Here is a 27,455-nt window from a genome sequence, read left to right as displayed (position 1 = left end):
CATAAATACACATATGCTATCACAAATCACAATTTATAAGATATTTAACTTTCGGGAAGATAATGAAAAGTGAAAGGAGTATAATGGAAAGGTCTAACAAAAATTTATTGTGTAAAATGCTTCTTGAAAATTTACGTAATTAATTGTGATTTATTAAGATGAAGTTTCAGTGTAAAGAAGAAAAAAATATTGGAAAACTTATTTTTGTTTACGGACTAATTGTTATAATCAAACAACTTTCGAGAAAAGAGAGGAAGAAGAGTGAGGGTAGAAGCGTAATTGCAAGATCCATAAGGATAAGTCCTTCAAAACACTTTTTCTAAGAGAATTATGATATTTTTGAGAAGGATTGTAGGGCCATGACGGTCATTATACTATTCCAAATGTACATTTCTTGATTTTAAAAGGTTTAGAATATTGGGGTGTTCCGTGTTGGCATACTACTTGTTTGAGAAAGTGGAAGAGAGGTCTTGGTGGACACACACACGTGCGGCACCGGCTGAGTCGGCTTCGGAACTTGGAATATTGTGGAATGTGATGCGCGGGCGTGGGATGGGTTGTGGGTCTAAATATAATCGTTTTGGTTAAGTTATTGTTACGAGAATCTTTTTATTACTTAATATTTAGCCTTGAAAATCAAACACAATGTTTTCTCTCTAGAAAAAACTCTTTGGTTTTTAGGCAAATATTATGACTCTATCCGGGTTTGTGAGTGCACACAAATTTATAGATGTATCAATTCTTGAGGGTGACCACTTATGTTCTACTGCAATTGAAGGTAATGCGAAATACTCCCACCGTATTTAATTAACATATACAATTTGACCGGCTCGTAGTTTTAGGATGATGATTTAAATTTATTAAAATAAGATGAAAGTGGGGTATTGAGTTATTATTTATTCTAATAAATTGATAGTGGGCATATTATCTATTGTAGTAAAAATAGAAGGTGAGTAAGTGTTGGGACCACAACAGAGTGAGAAAAAAAGATATTAATTGGAATAGGGGACCATGACATGCCAAAATTAGAAAATGTATGTTTTAATTAAATACGGCTAGTTATGGAAAGTGTATCTTTTAATTAAATACGATGATTATTTAGGATAGTGATCTTCCACAATGCAACAATTTATTCATACGGTTCTCTATGAACCAGATAACTTTGTTCAAATTTTATTATTTCAACAAATCTGCAGCATTTTGTCTATGTAATACAGAAGTCAGAACAAAATTATGAATAAAAGATTCATAATTATGCTGCGATTTCTACTTTTGGTCTTTGAGATTTATTTCATATTCCAGTTTTTTTGAAGAGATTATATTGGTCCTGAAATGATCAGAACTGTGTCTTTTCATCACTAAAATATCTTCTCACCAGAAAAAACTTCCATGCGTGTAAATTAGAAGTACAAGTTATGGCAGCATCATATGCCATACTTGATACTTCCCTGCTCAGGGAAGGCTACGTACACTGTTGGTGTGAGTGACTAGAGATGGTAACTCCCTTTCTCCTATTTTGATCTGCTTTCTGAAAACATAAGTAGGTCAGACCATTGTAAATTCTTTTCATATATGTGGACAACAGGCATCTTCTACTGATATCAATGTTTGATCTACTAAAGATGCCACAGTCTGTGGCTCTTCAGTCTCTTTTATTCTCTTTGATAATTGAGCATCCTCTTCGTTCTTCCATGGTAATGAAAGAGTAGTGAAGGCAGAGTACACTTCTTTGTGCTTATGAAAATACACTTGACCCAAATTTCTTCAATTTATGTGACCTGTTCTGCACTGCCTGATCTGTTTTATTTTTACCATGCTTTCCTTGAGCTTTTGGTTTCTTATCTCATGTACATCCTAGATAATCTCATGTATAAGCTAAAAACTCAAGGTAAATTTTTGTTGAACTATATTTAATTATAAAACCTTAGCTCATTTCAAAGCACAAATGGAATGATCTCATAAAGAAACAAATGGAATTGAGAAGTGTACAAGAGCTTGATTTTACTCATGGAAAAGAATTCATGATTTATAATACTTGAAAGACTCAACTACTCCCAACCAAATGGGAAAATCCTAGAAGACCTGGGATCACGAAACTCATCATGGCCCGACTGGAGAGTAATATTATGAGTTCTACTAGAGAGTGAAGCTGAAGTCTCCATGTCCTCCAAGCCATGAGAGCATGAAAATTGGACAATACTGTTATTTAGATGCAGGGAAGTGCAGCTACCTTGTCCTTGTCCTTGGCCTGTTGATGAACTCATAGTTGTTGGTTGCATTGCAGATTCCACACATATGTCTGACGAATACCTTGACAGAAGAGAGAGAGAAAATCCCGAGTTGTCAGCTGAAACCTTTACTGTCCTATTTCCGATTTGACCAACCCCATTCAGAAGTGGCTCATAGATTGTTTCTTGATTATTTCTCAAGTACAGATCAGGAGGCTGTGACATTGTAGGCCAGTTTACAGTATGACTTTGTGGGCAGCAAAACTGGACCATTCCATCTGCTGCATTTTGAAAAGTTTTATAAATTATCAAGAAACAAGTTGTAAGATGATATACAGCTAATGCCAAAAAAGCTTTGTTAGTTGAGAATTGATGATATCACCTGTATGAGATGACAAAAAGGCAGCAGCACAATTAGGCATGTAAAAGGCTTCAGGCTGTCTCTTCCTCCTACGTCGATTATGTCCATCCAACCGTTTTCTGTAGCTTCTCTTAACCTCGTCAAACTCTTCAAGGGACTGAAACCTAATGGATTGCAGTATAGACTATGATTGGAACAAAAAACCAAAGATATAGCACACCACATGTGATGAAGCATAATCAATGCATTACCGAAATATCATTACTATATGTACCTACATTTTCATATGGACAACCTTTTCTACAATCAACACCAGTAACTTAATATACAGAGAGTGGTTTCTTATCAGCTCAATGAAAACGTCAGGTGACAAGGCGCACAATACCTTAAACGAGGTCAATAGTCTATCGCTTAGTTTAGTTATAAGATACTAATTTCATAATTTCACCTAATTAGGCCGGCTTAGAGCTTTCAGAGGGTAATAGTGACATTTATTTTGAGACGGAAGAAGTATCATTTTTTTTTTTACCTGCTACATTGCTGACAGAACCGCTGCTCCTTCCCAGCAACAATAACAACAGGCGTCTTAGAGCTAGTGCCTCTCGCATACCTTATGGCGGCGGTGGTATTCCCTGCATTGAGTTAGGCCAGAAGCACACCCATCAACTGAGCAGAATACTGTATTTTGCGCTCCACTATTGCGTGGCCTTCCCCTCTTTGAAAGCGCCAACACCGGTGAAGGAGAAGAGGAAGAAGAAGCTATGTTTAAAGGACTTGAATTCTTTAAGGTTTCCATAGACACATCTCCTAATCTTCCCAGCTTCAGATCCACTGAACCTGCTGCTAATGGAGACAGATGATGATGGTAACTGATGTTGTCTTCAATCTCTAACTTACTCACACCATTCCAACCACATGATTCTGAATCCCACTCCATTTTTTCTGCTCTTCTTCTCACTATCAACTACAATGATATCCACTCAACTAAACTTTTATCCACACAACTTGCTAGTTTTATGACCCTACTGTGAACCGATGTCATGTATACAGTCTAAAACTCCAATACATGAAAAAAAATTACCTTGAACATGATAATATATGAGAAGAAGTTATCAGCACATAAGTAAAACATAACATGTAGGCAAAAGAAGTTGCAAGAAAGTGCATGGGGAGCACATGATGTGATTATATAACCAACCAAAGTACCAAAGAAATGAAGATGGGAAATAAATAACAGAAAGAGCAAAGTAGAGATAGAAAATGCTACAATGAACTTGTTGAATTGAGCAGAAAGACACTAATTTTAGGGGTTTCTAAGCCACTCATCCTCTGACATGGACATCAGGATAGCTAGAAATGCAATTATTGTGAGAGAGAAAAAGAGAGAGATGTAGAAGAGACAGTGTGGGTAGGGAGGGAGCAAAAACTAAATTGTTCCCTTAAGAAGAAATCAGGGACAAATCGGACAATCCCATTAGTTGTGGGTGAAGGGGAAACACAAGTGGTTTTGTCCCCTATATTAGATACTACTGCTAGAAAGATAAAGACAAACTCTTTTGTCTTATTATCATTGGTTTATAACTCTTAACAAGATGGAATACCATTTCCGATAAATTTCACAAAGGACGTAACTTCCCATTTAAACAAACTGAACTTCATATTTAAAGAGTGGTAGTATAAATACATCAGGAGACTCTTGGGTCGAGGGAAAACTTAATGTGTCCGATCAAATAATACAAGCTATCTCAAAGAACCTGCAAATACGAAGTATATGATATCCAACCAAGTACAACGACATGATACCCACATACACAATATTTTACCATTTAAGAATATTAAGCTTATTTTGTTATAATTTAATTAATCAGGATGAGGTGATAGATGTTTCATTGTAAACTTCAAATAAACTTGATTAGAATACGACACAAAATTGATATCACTTCAACTTATTTTTGTTACTCTCTTATTAGATGGGCAAGTTCATGAACATATTCCGAAATATTTATGTTTGGTTTAATTTTATTTCATATAAGTTCAGCTCGATCTGATTAGCAAAGAAATTTCTAGGGCTGAACCCGTACAGGGCCCGGAGTGGAACTCTGTATCGTAAATTTGGGCTGAATGGCTGAACTCGATTTCCTTCAAAAGGAGAACCAGAGCTAATGAAGGAGGTAAAAGGAGATATATTTTACACAGATTGAACTGATAACTTCATGTCCTAAACTCCTCAAGGCTGAACCCATAATCAAATTCTACATTTCTACCACCTTTACATAATCATATGTTTATAAAGACTGTTTGTTAGTCGAACATCTGTTATGTAGTATATAAAATAATAATGTTACATCATCTACATATCCACATCAAGTTCGCCAGTTAAATTAAGGATGTTTCAAGTTCTTGGTCAGGTCAGATTGATTCTTCTATTACATAGAGAACATGCTGTTCTATTCCTCATCAGAGTGTGTGCAGTAGAATGAATAGGAATCATGAGCTAGATTCTGCAGGCGAGAAAGGAATACAAGATATCAGAAGGTTTTCCAAGGACACATTTACAAGAAATCAAATTTGCGGAGAATTTGAATAGAAGATACAAGACTTGCAAAGCAGTTAAACAAACAGAAAGGGGGAAAAGTAGGGGGATGGGGGTCAGCACTCAAGAACTTTTAGGGGAACATCAAACTCTTCCTAATAGTGGAAAAAACAGCATGATTATTCAATATAGCAATCCTGTGAAACGCATAACGGTCACCATCGTATTACTATGGATACATTTGTAAATTCTCCACCCTGTATCACATCACTGATAAGTAAACCACATCGATGCATGGTCAATATCACGTTAATCCCAATCATGCATTTGCTATATTTATTGATTTTTAAATGCCATAGTAATCCTAGTGCAAGGAACTGACGGAGAACAAGTGGTGAGAGATAAATTCCCAAAGAGATCTCAGTTTGCACAGAAATGACATGTAAATGCACAGTAACATATTACAGGCAGAAGGATAATAGTTACCTGTTCCTGTGAGCGGAAATACATGAACGGGGTGTAATGAAGGAAATTTGAAACTCTAGATGTATAAATATCAGCATATCTGCAATTGTCAGGCAAAAATTAAAACAAGGAATATGAAAGTTATCAGAAAATGATAAAATCCAGAATACAAAGTAACTGCAGACCCCTCTTTCCTCAACAAACACAGGGAAAGAAACTTACTTCTCAATTTGCCTCATCAAGTGGCTTTTATCCCACAGACCTGCGCGAGAAATAAAACCCCACCTGATTCAAGGGGTTAACAATAGTTAAATTCTTGTCAAATCAGTCCCAAAAACTACGCTTGCATTGCTATGGAAGGGCATGAACTAGTAACACAATTTCAATGTGTAAAGGCTGTAGTCAGCTAATATACTTGTGGAGATCATCTCATATAACCAGTTTACGTTTTTTCTTGAGAGCTGAATTTGATCTCATTTGCTAGGTTATTTTTCTAGTGAGACCAGCAATACAGTACTAATCAGCAAAAGCAGCCACCCAGCCCAACCCGACAGGCAGCACAACCTGATGGAGAGACAGTCACTCTCCATATACTTAGATTGGCAGTCATTCATTTTCCATAACTTGGAACAAAAAACTCCCTAATTACAAGATTCAGCCCTACAGGCTACAGCTCTCGAGATCTGTCACCTTTTATTGAAAAGTTCTCCATCCGTTTCCAACATCGGTGCAATCTTTTCATCTAATCTTTGCATGACAATAAGCAGTTTTTGCATGCTTTCTGTGAGTTCTTGATCATCCAGTTTGGTCGCAGCAAATGTCTGTAATGCCATACTTCTATGATTAGATAAAACAGATAAAAGTATTACTTAATCCTTGAATTTCCATTCAAATGATCCAAAATTAACATTAGAAACTAAAAAGTAAAAATATGAAGTTTGCAACTCAGCAAAGTCCATCAGAGAGACAGCTATAAACTTCCATGCTGAGGTCTGGGAGTGAGAATATGAGCATAAGGATTTGTAAGAAATATTTAGGATATCAGTGACATCAAGTCATCAACTACGCATATAAAAAACTAATAGATCACCTTTTCACCCTTCAACAGTTGGCAATATAAGTGTAAATAATTCTCCCTTATTGTGATTACCATATTTCTCCTTTCTATGTAAGGAAAGGTGTTTGACATGCTAAACTAGGAAATAGAGATGGAAATATACCTGAGCAGGTCGATCTTTCATTCGCCTCTGAAGAGCAAGGCGAAGTTGGTTAAAAAGATCACCAAGAACTTCCTTCTGATTTATCAGCTCTATCAAAGAGGCTCGATGAGATCGGCTACCAATCAAAGCAGTATACTGCAAATAAGGAATATTAGATTGGGTAATAATTGCTAATGTCAAAATATTTGGACTTCAAACATATGTTAACCTCTTCTTCCAGTTCTCGACAAATTAATGCTGTACGCCACCGCAAGTGCACTTTGGATTGGCTTACATCTGTATATATGTGGTCACCAACATATAATATTTCATCTCCTTGAACACCAAGGGAGCTTTCAACCATCTGGGCACTACCACCTGAGTACAGACCCCCTGAATAAACATCAAAACATTACCAAGCTGTTAGAAACAAAATATTAAACAAAATTCTCAAAAGAAAGTACATGTTTTTGTTAATCAGCACCCATTAAGTTTCTTCGATACTGGAACTTAAAGCAGAAGAATAAATTCATGTCACTTCATTTTGGCGTAACACAAACTCACAATCTAACATAAGTGCAGACGTCACCTGTACATGCTTTAAAACAAGGACGCATTAAGCCTTCTCCAGTTACCACTTCATACATAGGGTGTGACATTTGAAAAAACTCTGGTTTCCTGGCAGAGACTATCACCTGCAAAGGACAATGAAGCAACAAGTTACAAAAGAATATATTTATGATAAAGCTCCGCCACAAACACAAGAAGAGATTCCACGACAGTAGTAGTTCAGCAAAAATTTGAAAATGAACAATCTACTCAGAGGAGAGAAATGTATGGTTTAAGCCACAAATAAACTGCGCCAAACAAACTTTTGCAGGTTGCTTTGATTTACAGTTTTTTATTTGTACACATCGCGGTTCTACAATTTCAGTTTGGTTTTCCAAATTATGTAAAACAGAGTAGACCACAAATAAATATTATGACAGTTTACGATCTTGTACAGCTTAACAAAAAGCTGCAACCGGCATTTTAGGTTCATATGAAAATACTACTACCGATCTAAGGTTTATTTTCCACAGACCTAGAAAGTAAAGATCCACTCTTCAAGTCTTTACCAGCCACCCCCTCTTCAAGAATTCAAGTCACTTTGAAGCTTTCTCATCAGAACATTCTAATTTGGTTTTGTAAGAACCTAAACATGAATGGTTTTTGGTGGTGCAGTTTGGAGGGTAAAACAATTTGGTTTGATCAACTACTAAACCATCATTTGTAGTTTATTTTATGTTCTGCATAAAATAGCACTAAACCACTAGAGGATTAAATGAACCCGCGGAAAATATGATACACTAGGCTCCTATGAAAGATATCCTAATGCTCAACCATTGTACATGCAGAATATTACCATAGTCCTTTTGGGGTGGAGGGGGGCACAAGTAGACAACAACCCAGTAATATCTCACAGAAACAATGTCTTTAAGGAAAGCGTGGATCAAAAAAGTGCACAGATATAGAACTTTGATAAAAACCAGCATTTCAACAAGCACATTAATGACAGTCTTTCCAGGATTTGACCGTTGGATAGATGTCAATAGTCAACAATATATACATCAAAGATGGCTGGAGTCCATGCCTTAATTTCCGAGAAAAGGCAACTACTACCCAAAATTTTCAAAGAGTTATGTGTCATAGCATTATAAGTACAGAACGTGCAAAACATACAGAAATATCCAAAATAAGCATACCATGTCAAAAAGATCTCGCCAACCCATATCATTAGGAAGAAACCGGTTGAAGGAGTGTCGCATCATTTTGTCAGTATAAAGATAATCCGAGTTGGTTATCAGCAAAAGCTTTTTACCAGCCTGATGGGATGAAGTAGAGGTATCATTAGATCACAGCCTCACCACGGGCAATAAGATTTAATTTAATGCTTCCTTCAGTTTTTAAATTGCACCATTTGGTTTGGGGACAAAAATTAAGAAAAAGAGTAAATATCAATATTGCCATGTGATAACAAACAAAAAAAGAGAGAAAAGGATAGGTAACGATAGTGAATATAAAGTGTGTATAAGGGTAAAATGGGTATTTGGTGTTTGAACACATGAAAAAGCATGTGAAGCCATACCATAAAAGGAAATAGTGCAGTTAATATGCAACTTCCAAATAAGGCAAATGGTACAATTAAATTAAAACGGAGGAAGTAATTGTTATAATGTTTTTACAAGAAACACTTCATTTTTAAAAAAAAACTCAATACCTCTTTTTGATCTAGGAGAGCCAAAGGCAGCTCTGGATCAGGCTCCACAAAGAGTTCAGGCTTTGACATAATCTCACTCTGCAGGCAAATTTGAAAATTCAGCTAAAAATTCTACAACCATTTTCAGAAAACTTAAAAAAAATGAACCAAAACATGAGGCACCTTAAGCTGTCCTTCGACATGTGCTCTGAACAAGGCCTTTCCAACGGCCTGAAAAATTACATTTCAGTGTCAAACAAATTAATAAAATTATAATAAACCGCTTCTTAATAAATAAAAGATTTAGCATTGCCTTGTAAAGCCCCTTATAATCAAGTGTGCCAACTTCAGCTTCAACTGCTCCGTTATCTAGCCTATCAACCAGCTGCAACATAAAAAGAATCAATTAACAAAAATGAAAACTAATAATTCTATGCAGGTAGTGTACACTGTAATTGACTAGCCTACGGGAATGGGGCACTTTTGGGTAATGCAAACTAGTCTGTTAGATTTAGCTTGTGGGAAGAGGTAGATACTTTGTTAGAGGGAAAGGATATAAGAAGGCTATATATAGAGGTGATCAGCTACGGAGGGGGTAAGAAGAAATTGGTTGAGTTTTTTTACTTTGTTTTAGCTTGTAGTTTAGGGACTGTCCACCATGACCAGTTATCTAATTTTGCCTCAAATTCTATTTTTCTTCCTCATTTCCACACATCTGATTTTCCAGTCTATTACATACATCTACTTTCTATTGGTGTATTGCTCATTTCCATATTGTCCAAAAGATTATAAGGAAAAACCATATTCTCACGCCCGACAGTATCCAACAAGCAACATGCTCACACATTATTAGCAAATTAATCAAATAAAACAAACAGAGAAAGCTGAAATATTAAACCAAGCGGCATAAACCAGGAGGCAAAGTAGAGGAAAAACTAATTACTGCGAACACCATATTGGCCTTAACAGTATTATGACTTGGCAGGAGCCAACCAAAACCAAAAATATTCCCAAGTAACAGATGAAATCAGAGAGAGTTGAAAACCTGCATATAAGCTACTGCTTCTGAAACAGAGAAGAGCGTATTAAGGAACTCCCATCTACTCTCCTTCCTTAGATCCACCAGTTCCCTCCCATATATTTCACTTCCTTGCATGGAAGAATTAAAACCATCAAATAAAGAACATTGTATAATTACGCATAATGTGAACAAAAACGCAATAGGGGATATGTACTGATTCAGTATACAACTGCACTTGCCAGTATAAGCTCTACCTCAACTTCGGGGAAGCTAGTTCATGTGTCACAAATCACAATAAGAACTAGATACAAAAAATCCAAGTCGGTCACAAATCAAAGTAATCAACCATAACCAGCTACCTACTAGTATCTGGGATACAATTCTATGTAAATACATCAGCTTGCACTTTATACATGGTCTCTGTAATAAAAAGCAGCCGTTCCTAATTAATAACAAGCAACTTCAAATGCAGTCATAAAAGAACTGATGCCAAAAAACGGCTAGTAGTCCAACATAATCTCAAACAATCATTAAAGAAGAGACGCCTAGTAGTCCAACCCGCAGAGGAAATCCCCAGCACCAACTCTTGATTTTAGAATTCTAAGTAGAACAGAAGATGCTAGGACCAAAGATGGATCTGTGGCTTCTAAAAGTAACTCAGCTTAGCCACTTGGCCAGCCACAAGCCCACAAATTTTAGTTGGCAGATGGAAATGGTGGCAAAGATGGTGAATCTAACAGGATTGCAAAATTGTAGAACCAGCCAATTATGCCATGAATTATACAAGAAGGTAAAAGCTACTAGAAACATCTCTATTCTCGCTATATGATACGGTCTTGAATCAAACTAATCAGCAACACTTCTTTCATACAATGCAACCAAGAACCCTAGTCAAGGATACTTTATCTAAAGTCTGGGACTTTATACTCATTTTGATGCTTTTGCTTGACTTCCACAGCCGAAGGGCACAACTATAGTACAAATATTATTTAAAAAAAATAAGGATTCAGGTATTTATCGGAAGATGGGACATCTATTATTTGTAAAAATTATTAGATACAAGTGATAACTGAAATTTCTTAAGAAAACGTTATCAAGTTGTGCTTCATTTTCAACAACAAAAAAAGTGTTCTGAAAGAGTTTTTCTTTTTTAAATAGAAGGAACTTTTTTCTTAAATGTTCATTTCCAACAGAGAGTCAGAGACAAAGATTCACTTTCTTTGATTTGGGGATTCCATTATAATAAATCAATATGACTCATTGGACAACTGACAGAGTCATTAACCTAATGATTTCAGGATCAATCAGAAAGAGCCTCTTTATTCTTGGAGGGGGTAAGGCAGCAAACACCACACTCGGCAAGGAAAAATCTCTTTAGAGGCATTGGGGTAATTTTAATGTCAGAAAATAAAGGAACAAGAAGATGAGAACAAATGCATAGGTTGAAAGGAGACAAGTTGAAGGGCAAGACATAGTACTAAAAGAAAACGTGTAGCTCTTTCACTTGAGATAAATATTAGTACATTACTTTAAGGAGAAACGGGAAATTTTTAATTAAATGAAAGTAATTTAAAGGAGTTTCTGGATTAAACCCCATGATGACAAGGGGATTTTCGATTGTTATTCTGTTCACCCGGGAGCATTATGTGCATTATGAGCCCAGTTATACTTGTATGTCCTTTTATTGTACTTGCATATTGAACTGTCTGTTCTTTCTACTGCATGTAATATAAGGATGAAATATTGTTCTTTTATGAATGAAGTTGAGATATGTTCTTTTACTTTAAACTTTTTGTGTCTTTTACAATGAATTGTATACTTCCTCCGTTCAATAAATATCGCACCATCTTGTTTTTTACACTATTCACATTAGACCTTTGTTCATCTTGTCATTTCTACCTAAGAAAAATTGTAGTAATGTGAGATATTGTTAGATTCGTATCGATATATTTTCTAAATATAAAATTTTATAATTTTTACTTATACATAGTTCGAGATATTAAGAGTCAAAGTATGCGTTTGGAAGCGTAAAGTCAACCATGGTGCAATATTTAAGGAACACAGTTAAGTATAATTTTAGGAGCATGATGTAAGATAAAAAATACTCCGTCTTGAAAAGATCAAGACTCTATTAGCTTCCTAAAGATCGACAAACTGAAGTTTTATTAGATAATTATTGAAATATGTAGAGAAACCACTCCCGCTCTTCCCCTCCCACCCCCATAAAAAAATACTAAAATGGAGTAAAATATATTAAAAAACAAAAAAGGAAACAAAGGTCCACACCTTCTCAATATCTCCTAATCAAGTGGATAATGACAGAGATCAAAACCATTTAATTTTAAACAGACAGGAAAGTTCATGATTACCTCACGGCTTTTGTCGATAGCATTGTCGTTCCATGCATGGCCCTCTTTATATAACCAAATCGATCTGCCTTAACTAGGTTGCCTTTCTCTTTATCTATCACAAGACCTCTGATAACCTAGCAAGAGTGACAAGTTGATGTAAACCAAAGCAAACAATCCATAGATGCTACTTGATTAGTGTCGGACATAATAGCTTGTCTGCAATTCTGCATAACAGAAGCAACAAAAAAACCTCACCAAGTTCGGATCGAAAGCAAGGCCATCAACAGGAAACCCCACATTCCTCAAGTTCTCCATGCAATAATCATATGCTCGTCCTTCCCAGGCCTAGAGCAAAAATCCAAAAAGTAGGTTAAAACACATAAAATAGGTAGAAAGAAGAAAGACAAGCCAAAATGTGTTAAACATAACTAGATACCAAATATATATACTACTCCATACCCACCCTATCAGAGAAAGCTCCACATCCAAACACCTAATTTTGAAGCATAATAGAACACCTCAAGAACTCAAAGAGTGGCTTCACCATATTACTGCCTTGATCAGTAATCCTTACCAACCACAAGGACTTAAAGAGTCGCTTCATCATATTTCATATTCCACAGAAACCCCAGAATCTGCTGCCTAGATCAGCAATCCTTACCAACCACACTCACTTATTCCACTTTTGACATATGTATGTGTATGCATGTATGTTTCTAATTGTGCGCCCTTTGCGGGTGGGCAGGTGAGCATGTAAGTCTGTGGGAGTACTATTTGTCCATGTGCTAACATGTGTTCATTAGGCAGTAATTGGTTTCAAAATATTATTGTACATTGTTGTTCATCATACTCCGTTAATCAGAATCAAAGACAAAATCAAAGACAAAAACCTCCTTTTACAGAAGAGGGGCATAAATATATGTAAAGCTAAAGAATCTGATTTTAACATGGAGAAGATAAAGATGAAATTTTTACTATGGAAGAAAAAGGAAAAACCTTATAATTGGGATTTAGCTTGATTATGTTGGGAAAAAATCCATAAAAAATACGATCATTCAAATCAACACACGTTTTTCTTTTAATATATTTCCATTTTGACAATTGTAGTTTCCTGTATGCAGTTAAGACCATAGCTTGATTCTCAAGGATAATCCGCAAGGGAGTAATAATGCAATTCAGCTGAAACATATTAACATATTCCTTTCAAAAGTAGAAAACTGGTTCTTCCTCTGAGAAGGAATGAGAGATGTTTTTTTATACCGTACATATTGAACATGGAAGGAGACGAAGAAATGGTAGTCCAATGAGATGAAAAAGAAAATGACGAAATGAAGAAAGGGCAAAAACAGAGGGGGGGAATGGAGAGAGAGGGAAAGGGAGGCACAAGCAGAGGGTGTGAGGATAGCAAGAAAAATAGAACATAACTACGTATACTGTGCAAAATTTGGAGAGATACTTATGTCCCTTTTCCCCAACCCTCACGAGTGACGAGCCTCACCACTATCAGAAATGTGAGTGCTGATCACCAATTATACGTAAGCTAGCAAAAGAAATAACAAGAGCTTGGATGTGATTAAGAACGTAGCACCAAAAGAGTTTCAAGGCCAGAGCATAGATCCATGCCCCAAACGAATCGAAGTAAGCACTTCCTAATATAAAGCTCAAAAATCTACCAAATGGGAAAAACTTGATTTGCTACTAGAGAAAGGCTAGTCACTTCAAATGGAAATAATACAAATATTTTAGGAAGTCAGATCAATCATTTCCCATATGTCATCTAAACTTGCTCACGTCTAAACTTGCTCAAACCTACTTTCCCTAAATCCCATTTCACGTAATATGGTTGATAGAAAGTGACTCACAACACATGCTTGAATAAAATCAGTTAAGAATAATTCCATTTACGAAATCTAGGCCTGAAGAAAGCTTCAAGAAAGAGAAAGTAGCTAAGTTAAGGTACTAGATGTAGTAATCACTCCTAATAGCTGTAACAGAACAACCAGGGGTGAGGAAGTATTAACAGCTAGAAGAGCTATTTATGATGCAGCTCATGCGAAATAAACAAGTAATTTGCAGCAAAGAGCAAATTTATGACACTACTGAGTCTGAGGCAGGCAAAGCAACTCACTCAGAATTGATATGCCTATTTTACTAAGAGCTCAGAAGATGAAATAGATGAGTACAGATTACCATGACGTTATAATGTATCAATGTGTAGTCCATATCATATCCAATAGCGCTAATTGACCGGAGATTCAGGGTACGAGTGCAAAATATTCCACGAGGGGAACGTGTAGCAGAAAAGGGAGCCTGAAAATTAACCACAGACAAATATTATGAGCAAGCAGAATTCGATAGGCACCAAGCCCAATGGCAGTAGGAAATGCCTCCAAGCATCATCATAATACAACAAATGGGTAACTAAGGCATCTCAGCAATTAGTAGTGTCTACAAGTCTGAAGAAACAGCCCGCCCCCCAACCCCCACCCCCCGGGAAAAGAACAAATAAGTTTAAGAATTGATTACCTGCCCTCTTTCCAGTTCTTGCTAAAGTTAACCTCTATGAAATTCAGAGAAATGACGGGCCTCCTAACAGTTTTGTTCATATTATTCAAAACCTCCTAAAACACTTTTAGTCAAACCCCTAAAAAGTCTGTTTCATGAATGATAAAATGTCCACACCTGTTATGAACTCGACAGCCCTCAATTCAGGGAAATACCATTATGCCAGGTTACAATTCATATTCATACCTACTTCCTCCGTTCCACAATAGATGCATCATTTCTCTTTTGGACACTATTTATTAACTAACTTTGACAATTATTCTTTCACATTATGTAAAAACAAACATAGTCAAGTGAGATCTTGTTAAATTCGTATCAATGTGAGAATTTCAAATATCAATATTTTATAATTTTTACTTACACGCAATTAGAGATATTAATGTTCAAAGAAGCATGTTGGGATACGTGAAAAAAGAAATGATGCATCTATTGTGAAACGGAGGTAGTATGTAGTAAGTACCCGTTCCCAAAACCATTACAAACATTACTATTCTGCTTTTCTTTCTAAATTTCAAGAGAATGTGAATGCGTCTTCGCCCTTTAAACCCCATGTTTCTAGCACAACCATCACGAGGGCGTCAAAATCGCAGCCAGGCATGTATTATGAAATACATGCCATGGGCTTGTTTGTAATTTCCCAGCCATTTTGAAATTGTTGAATAGTCAACCCCGTTTGCCAACTTGGATCCTATGAATACAATTTTAAAATATTTAGCACCATTTTTGTGATATTAATACCACTTTATAAAATTTAGTACAAAACGAGTACCATTTAAAAAAAAGTTTAGTACCATTTTTGTAATACCAATACCATTTTTGTAATACCAATACCAACTCAGCAATGCCAAATCACCACCCCGTTTTACAAATTTACAATTCCGTTATACATTTCCCCCCAAAAATATTTAACATTTACATTTATCTTTTTATTTGGGGTTGGCATGTTTTTGCAAATACATGTCAGGCATGTATTTGGACTTCCTCCAACCATCACTTCACCAATTAAACTAATCAACATAAAAATACACAATTCACTCACCTCCCCACAGACGAAGACTATATAACAGTATGCAAATAATTAATACGACACACGCACTAGGAGAGCGAAAAAGTTACCGGCATTCCCAAGTCACGAAGCAACTTCTCAGCTTCATCAGCTTCCAATGTAGCCAGCTCCTCAATTGGACGGTCCATACCAACATGCCTTTCACCAACTACCATCAAAACCACAATCCCAGATTTCCAAATCAACAATAATTCAACAAAACCAATAAAAAAAAACACAGGCAATTTGACAAGCTTAGCAGGCTATTTATACAATAGCAACCTAGCATCCTAATAGGCAATACCCGAAACTTCCATAGTATTCTAATATCAATACTTAACATAATCTAACTACCCAAAAGATACATAATTTGCATATATATTCTATATTCCTAATATCAATCTGGAAAATATATACAGTATCACACTAACATAATTTCCTACTCCTATAACTCTAACATCCCATATCTCTAACAAATTTCCAATTTCAATGCCCTAGAAATTAAGAAAGTACTTAGTACTTAAAATTACATACCAAAACCGTCAAAATTGACATTGAAGTCGCCCTTAGTGCTCTCCCCCAAATAATCAACGTCAGATTTATTCTTCGGCGTGACAGAAAACGCCGGCCCCGCTGCAACAGCCGCCTTCTCACCGGAAACGCATCGACACGCCGCCGGCTTGCGTGAGGTGACAGGAAATGAGTAAAGCGGGTAAAAGGTAGGAGTCAAGGATGGTGAAGCCGCCATTGTTGAGAGTGTGGCAGCTTGCCACTGCAATGGCAGTTGCATTATCTTCGGAATTATTGGTGAATGCGAGAAAGTCGGAGTGTGTAGTAAGAGGAAGAATTTTGACTTGGGATTTGAGGAAGATGTTGCATATGTTACAGTTTACATATGCTTTGGACTGGTTGGAGAAGATAAATATCTGGGGTGATGTGACACTACCAATTCAGGCATGAGGATGGTGGTGGACTAGTGGAAATAGAAAAATATAATCAAGTATTCCGCCACATGTCACACGAAATTCAGCGTTTATCATGTGAGAATCTCTTGGTTCATAGATATAGATAAGTCTCTACATAGGATATTACTCATAGTATTAGAGATTTGCTAGAAAAGAAATGAGAAATGAGAAATGAGAAATGAGAAGAAAAAAAACAATAAAAACATGTTATGGGAAAAAATAAAAATTAGGAGTTTTTTTGGGATGTATAAATATGTCATGTGGTGGCATAGTTTTGTTGGGTTTTTCTCGTTTCTCATTCTAATCCATCCTAATGAAAATAAAGCTATTATAAGAACAAAATCTACACCCCTAATTACTTTATGGAATTGGAATTGTTCTTTATGTTGAGTGACCAAAAACATTACCAACAAAAAAAAACAAAAAAAAAAATTATTCCCTTTTTTCAAATGGTTTCTCATATCTTCTACATTTAAAAGTTATAACTAGTGTGTGGTCAGGGCGTTGCTGCGAGATTTACTTTTAGTAGAGTTTACTTTTTGTAAAAACGTGCCCATTTATAAAAGATTGTATCTTACATTTATATGGGAAAGTATAACATACATTGTAGCTAGTTAAAATTAATGGTAAGAAGTGAAACTTTAATCCATGAGATTTGACGTTCGATCCATGGTATACGTGACACATGTACGTTTTCATAAACGTCGTTTAATATATTAGTATAGATTCCAAAATTCTTAACAATTACGAAGCTACAATTAATAACCCTCCTCCAACGTACAACCCCACTTAACATGAAATTTATTGATAAAATACGAAAAGAAGTCAATGTACAAAGGTAATCCATTAACAAAACTCCATTATTCCATAAAAAGGCTTCATAACCTCCATTGTCCAACGTTGAACAATAGAAAAACAAGCTTGGGGAAGGGGTTGGCTTATTTGTTTCAATTACCTTGTGTTAAACACCTAATATATATACTCCGTATTGACAAGGAACATAAATCAGATTATTTATTCAGAGTTATACATACATTTCCACATAGATTTCTTGGATATTTCTTGTTATATTTAAGTGACGAGGAAGCAAGATTTGTTTACATTTAATATACAGATGTTGACGCTAAACACGAACAAGCACTAGGACCTTATCCCGTCAAAAAAAAAAAAAAAACACTAGGACCTTATCTTGTAAGATAAGGTGTCTAGGGCTAGGGCCTAGGGGTATAGCCAGGGCCGGTCTTGAATTTTTGGTGGCCTATGGGCGAACAAAAAATTGAGGCCCTTACTTTTAAAGGTGCATGGACAAAAAAAATTGTGAATAGATGTGGTGTATTTTTTATTGGAAAAATGTATTTAAATAATTGGCATTTCACTTCTTAAGACTTAAGACTACTCTTTATCTAATTAAACTAGCCAAGAAAAATTAACTCTATTACAAAATATGAAGGCTTGAATATTTCGACCTTGTACCATTAAACATGAATTAAATTCTAATATTTCAAACATTAATCATTAAGCTAACATAAGACAAAGAATACAACAAATGGACCTCTTCATATCTCAAAATTGGATGAAATAAATATTTTAATTATTGAAGGAGAATGAACCTTCAAATTGAAAACGACAATGATGTAGTAGCGGGCCATTTAGCAAGGAGGTATTAATTTTTTGTAGTACAATAAACTAAAATCAATTTTTTTTTCTAAACTCCAAATTAAAACAAGTAGTGTGATTAGATTAACAAAAGAAGAAGAAACCATTACAATTATAAGGATTGTACATGGTTTTATTTTCTGTTTTCATTTGGATTCAAATTGGGTAATAGAATATTATTGCATAGTTAGCAAATGAGAAATAACAAAAATGGGGAAAAAAATCAAAGAAAACTGCCCTTGGTAGGGCATCGAACCAGAGTCTGAACCTGAGTGGAGACTCTGGTTTCACTAGAGGAAAAATCCTTATAGGTGGCTTATCAAAGGTTGCTCTTATAAAAACAAGTGCAACCTTTAAGAAATAAAAAATTAAAAAAATAATAATAATTAAAATCTCAAATCTTTCCCTCCAAACACGTGCATCCTTTAATAGGAACTAACAAAAACATAGTACCGTGTAAACTCTCTCCCTGCAAACTTCACAGCTCTCCCCTCCTTCTCAGGCCACCGGCGAAACCACCGGCGAGGATAAGATGGCTTTGAAATCTCGGAATTCAGCCCGCGTTCACCACCGTCCCACTATCTTCCAATGGAGATCCACTTGGGTTCAACTATCACCAAATAGCAATCGCGTTTCTCACCACCACCACCACTGTCCGTTTTTCTTCGAATTTAAGTGAATTTATGCACTCCGGAGGTATATCTCTATTCAATTTAAGATTCGGCTTATTCAATTTTTGTAAAATTGAATTAACTATTTTCCCCCAAATTTTAGGGTTTTGGCTCCATTTTAATACTAGATTAGTTTAGCTCAAACTCTTGATTGTATTATAAAATTTCTGAAATGAGTAGAGCAATCTCATTATGCGGTGAGTAATTATTGCAAGCAATCACTAAGCTATTACAATGTGCTGAATTAGCTCTTGCATTCATAAACTTGATGATATCGTGTGTTTTTCTTGTTTTTCAATGGAATTGATTGTGATTTGTTGTCATTTTTCAATGGAATTGTTCGTTGCTTCTTTTAGAGCATTTATTGTACTTAATGAGATGCAACCCAATAAACAAGCTGTTTTAGAAAGTGAAGCTCTGATGCACACGAGTGAAGTGAAAATTTTGGTTATTTTATAACTCTGATGTGATTTGTATGCCTTGCATTTCAAGTCCTAAATTAACAGGTCAATCTTAGATGAATTGACAGCACGATCTGATAATGCGGGAAAAAGCTTCAATATGGAGGAATCTGTAATATGATTAACCATCTTGCTTGAACAATGTATTAACTGTACTCAGTCTGGCCTTATCGTTATTGAACTTCATCCTTCTACATCATATATTATGGTAAATGGCAAAGTCCATCTAGTTATCAATTATCCATGCTCAGATCCTATATTTTTAGCCAGATGAGCTGTGGCTTAAAGAGTTGGACTCTGAGAATGCTACTAGAACTATCATTATTGGACTCTGATTAGCTGGACATTTTCTCACTAAAAGCACGGCCTTCCTGTTGAGTCTATTGCAGGCAAATGGCATGCAAGCATATTTTGTCACTTTGATCACTTATCTTGGGCTTTGGTGGTGAGTAATTTTTTCCGATCTCACTTTTTCAAGCTTCTCAAATCAGCAGTTCAGAGTTGATACTACCTACTCTTGCTCTCCCGAATTGCCCGTTATATCTCCCAGCAACGAGTGGCTTAAAATCTACCACTTTAAAAATTCTGTTTCAAACAAGTAGATAACTTTATATCTAACTTTTGTTGTAAGTTGAGATGCAAGTCATATTGATTTGTATTCAAATCCTGTATTTTGATGGTTTCTATAAAGTACCGAAGAGTAAAGAAAACTTTTTCTTTAATGTTTAAACAAAGGAAAAAACGTTGGTCATATATTATATAATTATACTGCCTAACACAAATGGTGTTCAAACTTCTTCATTTAATTTTGTTTGCAGTTAGTGGCTCTATTATTTCAGTAGTTCACGTTTGGGCGCATCAATGTGCAATGTTTGAAATTTTCTACGCAAGCTAGGGCTTCCTCACAACAACAGTAGACTAATAAAGTTTATTCTCGCAATCTTGTCCATGTTGTCTAGAGATTTTGTTTGTATGTCACTTGTTTTGTTGTTTGCTATATTTCTTGGTAACTTACTTGTATGTATGTTCATTTTGCTAAGAGATAGGGAAATATTAAGAAAATGTTGTCTTTATTATTGGAACTTATAAAAGGTTTGACATGTCATAATTAAATTATACTTCGTGTTTTACTTGGAAGATATATTATTCCTTGTTTGTTCTGCTGCTCTCTTAAGTTGGATGCGTAATATGACTGGTTTAGAAAGGGAACTTCTTATGCCATCTGACTCAGTATGTAGTTTGTGTATGGTATTTCTCTTAGCTGCTTGTTTGGATAGCTATTAATGCATGGCAGTAATATGCATCACATTTTATCCACCTGTTCGTTTTCTTGATTTGCTTTCAGGTCTGGTATCTTCAATCCAGCGATTGTTTATGATCATTTGGGAGAGATATATTCAACATTGATATTTGGAAGCTTCATCTTTTGCATCTTATTGTACATAAAAGTATGATATCTTAAACTCTTAAAGTATCCAATTGACATTTTTCTGTTTTCTGATTATACATGGTCTTTACTCTTTAATAACAGATTGCTGGTTCACATGTAAGGGCATGTTGCACCATCTTCATCTGATTCCAGTTCTTGTGGAAACTTCATAATTGATTTCTATTGGGTGAGCTTCACTGATCTATTATGACATCTGTTGTTGTTTTCGCATCTTTTCCTGTTCTTGTATAATCATGGTTCACTTGATGTGATGACTGGAAACACATTATAAATGCCATTGGAGCGGATAATATTCGTTATACACATAAATGTATCTTTACTATTATCTTGAAATTGAATGTTGAAACTAATAACGCTAAGGAACCTTAGCTCCCTTAGAAAACTCCATTCCAGGATTAATCTGACAAGGACTATAAACTTAACGTTCCTTACTGAGAAATTCCATGTCTATGGGCTATTAGTATGGAATTGTAGACGGATTTAAATATAGGGACATTGCTATTTTACCCCATACCCCTATATAAAAAGAGAAAAAGTAATTTTGATTTCTGACATAACCTAGAGGATACTCTGTTGAACAAAATTAAGAAGAATCTCAGAATTAAAAAGAGAAAAAGTAATTTTTTATGCATGCTCTACTTTCTTACATCTCAGTATCCACTTTTCATGTGTGTTTTACATGATGCTTTGAATTTTATCCTTGGTGAGCAAAATTGGAAAGGTTATCCTGTTTAGGAAGATGCTATTAATCTAGTCACTCTTTATTACAAAAAAAAAAAAAAAAAAATCCTCTTTAGCAAGATGTATGCCTCACTGATTTTTGTGATTGCAATTTTCTAGGGCATGGAGTTATATCCAAGAATTGGTAAGAACTTCGACATAAAAGTTTTCACGAACTGCCGATTTGGGATGATGTCTTGGGCAGTTCTGGCCTTGACATACTGTATTAAGCAGGTAATATTTCTGAGAGTATTTCCAATCTGAATGTCAACTACGTCCGTGCTAATTTTGTATGAATTTCCAAACAAAAGATATGTGGTTTAGAACACAAAAGTTAAGTTTCTTGAAATGTTGAGCACTCCATTGTTGCTTGCTGTGTTGCTGGGTTTAAGGTTCATGCAGGGTATACCCCGATAACAGACCGGGACCCTAGAATCAGTAATATTTTATAGTCACCGAAACCGGAATTGATGAAGAGATGTTTCCATTGTTGTTCAATTCTTTCTTTAGCCCCCAAGACTAACACCATTTGCATATCCATTAGGAACTGGGATTGAGAGTGATTTAGGAAGTAGTCCTCCAGTTGGCTCCTTGCCAAAGTCCTTCCCTCCATTTCAGCATCCAAGTCATCAGTTACTTGAGGAAAATGGCTTCAAACAGCAGAAGTAAGATTTGTTCAGTGCTTTGTCCATGTATTTAGCAAACTTCTCTGTTGTATTCTAGTTTATATTGGTTGAATCAAATTCCAGTTGAATTTTCTGGATCTGTGAATTATTAAATTGTATAAATTTCATGGCATTGTGAAGGCAGTGACAGATTGTGAAATTTCGGCTTATGAAGTTAAGCATTCACTCATACCTTTCTATTTCCCCTAGGTACCTGAAGTACCAAAAGAATTGTCTGAATGACCGAAAGAAGTTAGGAACAGGTTGCAGTGAGGTAAGGCTTCTATTATATAGAGTAACTCGTTAAATATATATTTCCTCTCTCTCTTGCATTTCATTCATCTGTACTGTTGAGCACACTATAATTCCGTGTGGATAAGATTTAAAAATTAAAGTGCTTGATGTTCATATATGTTTTAGGTCTTTCCACGTGTAGCTTGCTATAACTTATCAGTTGGCAAGTCACAGACTCACATGTATCATACTATCAACATATTAGTTTTCAGAATTTTAAAATTTGTAGGCATTTAGTGGGGGACACATTTATATGCGTGTTGCCTGACTTGCTTTCCTGCAGGAAATGAATACTCTATATAGATTCTGGTCATATTTCCTTCGAGATGTATTTGTTCCATCAATGTACAACGAGTTCCGGAAAGCTGCTAATTACCATTATGGACTGGAATGTTTGTTCAGGTTCTATAGGTATGTTAATAATTTCCTATTGATTTTGCTAGTTTGTTTAGTTTTTGACCTGAAAGTAGGAAGTCCATCTCTTTTTTAAAACAAGGTTGATAACAATAATAAAGTTGCGGCAGAGTTCTCATATGTTTGTATGCCAATATGCATCTTTGGTCTTGTCTATTTCCGTTACAGTGGTCTTGGTATTATAAGTATGCCAGTGATGTTTGACCTTTCTTTTAATTCCAGCTATGGATTGGAGAAGGAATTAAGAGATGACCTATATGGGGATTTTGAGCAGCTCTCTCTCAATTTCTACAAGAAAGGCAATCTTTATGGCCTGGAAAAATACTGGTACGTCTGCTAATTTAATATGTTATGGTTATTTCGGGATTTATACTTAAATTATATATAGGTTCTGTTTGATTTGACAAAAAACACTTTTCCCGAAAATGATTTTCCCATTTTCCTTTCTTTCTTTTGTTCATGGATGTGGAAAACAACTTACTTAAGGTGGAACACCTATATCGACCCAAATGACCAATAGGCGTACATAACGAACTTGAAATGAGTCTTATAAATATATAACTAATCATATGAATCATGAAAAACGTTTAGAATGTGGAAATAGGTTCATTTGTTGGTGGTTAGGATCGAAAATGACATTTTTGGCAATAAATGACCTATATCGACCCAAATGACCCATAGGCGTGCATAACGAACTCGAAATGAGTTTCATAAACATATAACTAATCATATGAATCATCAAAAAGGTTTAGAATGTGGAAATAGGTTCGTTTGTTAGTAGTTGGGATCGAAAATGCCATTTTTGGCCATAAATGGCCTATATCGACCCAAATGACCCATAGGCGTTCATAACGAACATGAAATGGGTCTTATAATCATATAAATAATCATATGAATCATGAAAAACGTTTAAAATATGGAAATAGGTTCGTTTGTTGGTAGTTGGGATCAAAAATGCCAACTTTTGGCCATAAATGATCTATATCGACCCAAATGACCCTTAGGCGTGCATAACGAACTTGAAATGAGTTTCATAAACATATAACTAATCATATGAATCATTAAAAAGGTTTAGAATTTGAATATAAGTTCATTTGTTGGTAGTTTGGATCGAAAATGCCATTTTTTACCATAAATGACCTATATCGACCCAAATGAACCATAGGCGTGCATAACGAACTTGAAATGAGTCTTATAATCATATAACTAATCATTTGAATCATGAAAAAGGTTTAGAATGTGGATATAAGTTCGTTTGTTGGTAGTTGGGATCGAAAATGCCATTTTTGGCCATAAATGACCTATATCGACCCAAATGACCAATAGGCGTGCATAACGAACTTGTAATGAGTCTTATAATCATCTGACTAATCATATAAATCATGAAAAAGGGTTAGAATGTGGAAAGAGGTTCGTTTGTTGGTAGTTGGGTTCGAAAATGCCATTTTTGGCCATAAATTACCTATATCAACCCAAATAACCCATAGGCGTGCATAACGAACTTAAAATGAGTCTTATAAACATATAATTAATCGTATGAATCATGAAAAACGTTTAGAATATGGAAATAGGTTCGTTTGTTGGTAGTTGGGATCGAAAATGCCATTTTTGGCCATAAATGACCTATACCGACCCAAATGACTGATAGGCGTGAATAACGAACTTGAAATGAGTCTTATAAACATATAACCAATCATAGGAATCATGAAAATGATTTAGAAAGTGTCCTTAGGTTCATTTGTTGATATTTGAGATCGAGCATGCCATTTTTGGCCAAATATGATCTATATCGAGCCAAATGAGCCTTAGATGTGTATAAAGAACTTGAAATGAGTCTTATAAACATATAACTAATCATATGAATCATGAAAAAGGTTTAGAACTTGAATATAAGTTCGGTTGTTGATAGTTGGGATCGAAAATGCCATTTTTGGCCATAAATGGCCTATATCGACCCAAATGAACCATAGGCGTGCATAACGAATTTGAAATGAGTCTTATAATCATATAACTAATCATATAACTAATCATATAACTCATGAAAAAGGTTTAGAATGTGGATATAAGTTCGTCTGTTGGTAGTTGGGATCGAAAATGCCATTTTTGGCCGTAAATGACCTATATCGACCCAAATGACCAATCGGCGTGCATAACGAACTTGAAATGAGTCTTATAATCATATGACTAATCATATAAATCATGAAAAACATTTAAAATATGGAAATAGGTTCATTTGTTGGTAGTTGGGTTCGAAAATTTCATTTTTGGCCGTAAATGATCTATATCGACCCAAATGACCCATAGGCGTGCATAATTAACTTAAAATGAGTCTTATAAACATTTAACTAATCATATGAATCATGAAAAACGTTTAAAATATGAAAATAGGTTCGTTTGTTGGTAGTTGGGATCGAAAATGCCATTTTTGGCCAAAATGGCCTATATCGACCCAAAGGACCCTTAGGCTTGCATAACGAACTTGAAAGGAGTTTCATAAACATATAACTAATCATATGAATCATGAAAAAGGGTTATAATGTGGAAATAGGTTCGTTTGTTGGTAGTTGGTATCGAAAATGCCATTTTTTGCCATAAATGGCCTATATCCATCCAAATGACCCTTAGGCTTGCATAACGAACTTGAAATGAGTTTCATAAACATATAACTAATCATATGATTCATTAAAAAGGGTTAGAATGTGGAAATAGGTTCGTTTGTTGGTAGTTGGGATCGAAAATGCCATTTTTGGCCATAAATGACCTATATCGACCCAAATGACCCATAAGCGTGCATAACGAACTTGAAATGAGTCTTATAAACATATAACAAATCATATAAATCATGGAAAAGATTTAGACAGTGTACTTAGGTTCATTTTTTGATATTTGGGATCGAAAATGCCATTTTTGGCTAAATATGATCTATATCGAGCTAAGTGAGCCTTAGATGTGCATAAAGAACTTGAAATGAATCTTAGTACACTCAGAAAGTTGTTTTCGTGACCAATATAATTTCTGTTTTCGCATATGAAACTTAATTTAATTTATTGGTTTGCATGTACGTTGTTCTTTTAAAGGTTTTCACAACTGCAAGGGAGGGACCCTTCACCAAAGAGGAGTTGGATGAAGTTCGAGACAAGTGGGCTACTTACTTCAACGATTGTGAATTACCCTCAGTGTAATAATTAGAGCAGGCTTATAGTTATCCGTGACTCTTACATTATTTTGTTATTTATTGATTTAATTAATTATATTTGAATTAATTCGGAAATATTGTTGGAAATTTGAAATTTATATTATTTTTGAGGAATGTCAAGATGATGTTTGGTGAAACAGTATTCTATAAATTATAATGCAGAATTTTATATTGCAAAATATCAGGAATTATATTGCAGATTTTTTTTAAAAAAAAAAAAAAAAAAAAACTCAAAAGTTGCCCTTGTTTGCAACAAGAGCAACTTATGTGAAGCTTATAAGTTGCCCTTGTTTCAAACAAGAGCAACTTATGTGAAGCTTATAAGTTGCCCTTGTATGCGACAAGGGCAACTTATAAGTTTAACATAAGTTGCCCTTGTTGCAAACAAGGGCAACTTATAAGATTATAAGTTGCCCTTGTTAAGGGCAACCTTTGATAATTTCACAAAAGTGACCCCCCCATATGTTGCCCTTGCAATTGGCAACTTATAAGCCTATTTTAAGGGCAACTTATGATGTTTTTTCCTCTAGTGTTTTTCATGCAAATAACCACTGGGCTGCGGTGTCTAATTGATACAAGTTTGCATGATATATTATATATCTCAAATCTAATTAGCTTAAGAGATATTAGCTAGGCCTTTTCCCCTGGGGCCTAGGGCGACGACCCCTTATGCCCTGCCCCAGGGTCGGCCCTGGGTATAGCCCTTAGGGACGGTTAACCTTTTTATGTAGAGATCTCGCTCGTGAACGAGTAATTTCTTAAGAAATCACCAAATTAAAACTCGTTTTTAAGAGAGTTAATGTGAAATAAAATGTTTAAGATAACATCATACAAGGCAAATAAATATCATTTATTGATATGTGCGTAATAAAAACTGGAAAAATATTAAATCATGAATAAATGTACCTACATGGTTGAATGCGTGGAAAATACACTGACGCTAACCACTGGAAGTT

The 27,455-nt window shown here is 35.3% G+C and overlaps 2 protein-coding genes and 1 long non-coding RNA gene across 5 annotated transcripts; 1 reads left to right on the top strand and 2 right to left on the bottom strand.

Moving 5' to 3' along the window:
* Nucleotides 1-1,932: 1,932 nt before the first annotated feature.
* LOC110792413 (uncharacterized) lies at nucleotides 1,933-4,681 on the bottom strand. 2 transcript variants are annotated; one of them, XM_021997216.2, is made up of 3 exons: nucleotides 3,119-4,681; nucleotides 2,611-2,753; nucleotides 1,933-2,509 (listed from the first exon to the last, which is right to left on the bottom strand). In XM_021997216.2, exons 2-3 carry the CDS (start codon nucleotides 2,648-2,650, stop codon nucleotides 2,049-2,051), a joined length of 501 nt encoding a protein of 166 aa, XP_021852908.1. In that variant the 5' UTR covers nucleotides 2,651-2,753; nucleotides 3,119-4,681; the 3' UTR covers nucleotides 1,933-2,048. The 2 variants fall into 2 exon arrangements, with proteins under 2 accessions (XP_021852908.1, XP_021852909.1); XM_021997217.2 differs by having other exon boundaries at nucleotides 1,933-2,506.
* A 142-nt stretch (nucleotides 4,682-4,823) lies between these two features.
* Nucleotides 4,824-17,269, bottom strand: LOC110792412 (uncharacterized). Its single transcript, XM_021997215.2, has 17 exons — nucleotides 16,542-17,269; nucleotides 16,079-16,176; nucleotides 14,588-14,707; nucleotides 12,653-12,742; nucleotides 12,416-12,531; nucleotides 10,071-10,170; nucleotides 9,339-9,410; nucleotides 9,209-9,256; nucleotides 9,047-9,124; nucleotides 8,532-8,651; nucleotides 7,376-7,481; nucleotides 7,016-7,179; nucleotides 6,808-6,942; nucleotides 6,278-6,408; nucleotides 5,810-5,872; nucleotides 5,609-5,687; nucleotides 4,824-5,090 (listed from the first exon to the last, which is right to left on the bottom strand). Exons 1-17 carry the CDS (start codon nucleotides 16,795-16,797, stop codon nucleotides 5,037-5,039), a joined length of 1,830 nt encoding a protein of 609 aa, XP_021852907.2. The 5' UTR covers nucleotides 16,798-17,269; the 3' UTR covers nucleotides 4,824-5,036.
* A 1,781-nt stretch (nucleotides 17,270-19,050) lies between these two features.
* LOC110792402 (uncharacterized) lies at nucleotides 19,051-26,630 on the top strand. Of its 2 annotated transcripts, XR_002534391.2 has the most exons (10): nucleotides 19,051-19,324; nucleotides 20,150-20,205; nucleotides 21,106-21,208; nucleotides 21,292-21,376; nucleotides 22,051-22,164; nucleotides 22,475-22,595; nucleotides 22,806-22,869; nucleotides 23,173-23,300; nucleotides 23,526-23,630; nucleotides 26,381-26,630. It is a non-coding gene; the product is annotated as an uncharacterized lncRNA (long non-coding RNA). The 2 variants fall into 2 exon arrangements; XR_002534392.2 differs by lacking the exon at nucleotides 20,150-20,205 and having other exon boundaries at nucleotides 19,052-19,324.
* The last annotated feature ends 825 nt before the right edge of the window (nucleotides 26,631-27,455 follow it).

This window comes from Spinacia oleracea, chromosome 3, assembly GCF_020520425.1.
Source record: "Spinacia oleracea cultivar Varoflay chromosome 3, BTI_SOV_V1, whole genome shotgun sequence".
In the NCBI taxonomy this organism is placed as follows: Eukaryota; Viridiplantae; Streptophyta; class Magnoliopsida; order Caryophyllales; family Amaranthaceae; genus Spinacia; species Spinacia oleracea.
The sequence above is the reverse complement of the archived record's forward strand: the minus strand, read 5'-3'. Positions and strand labels throughout refer to the sequence as shown.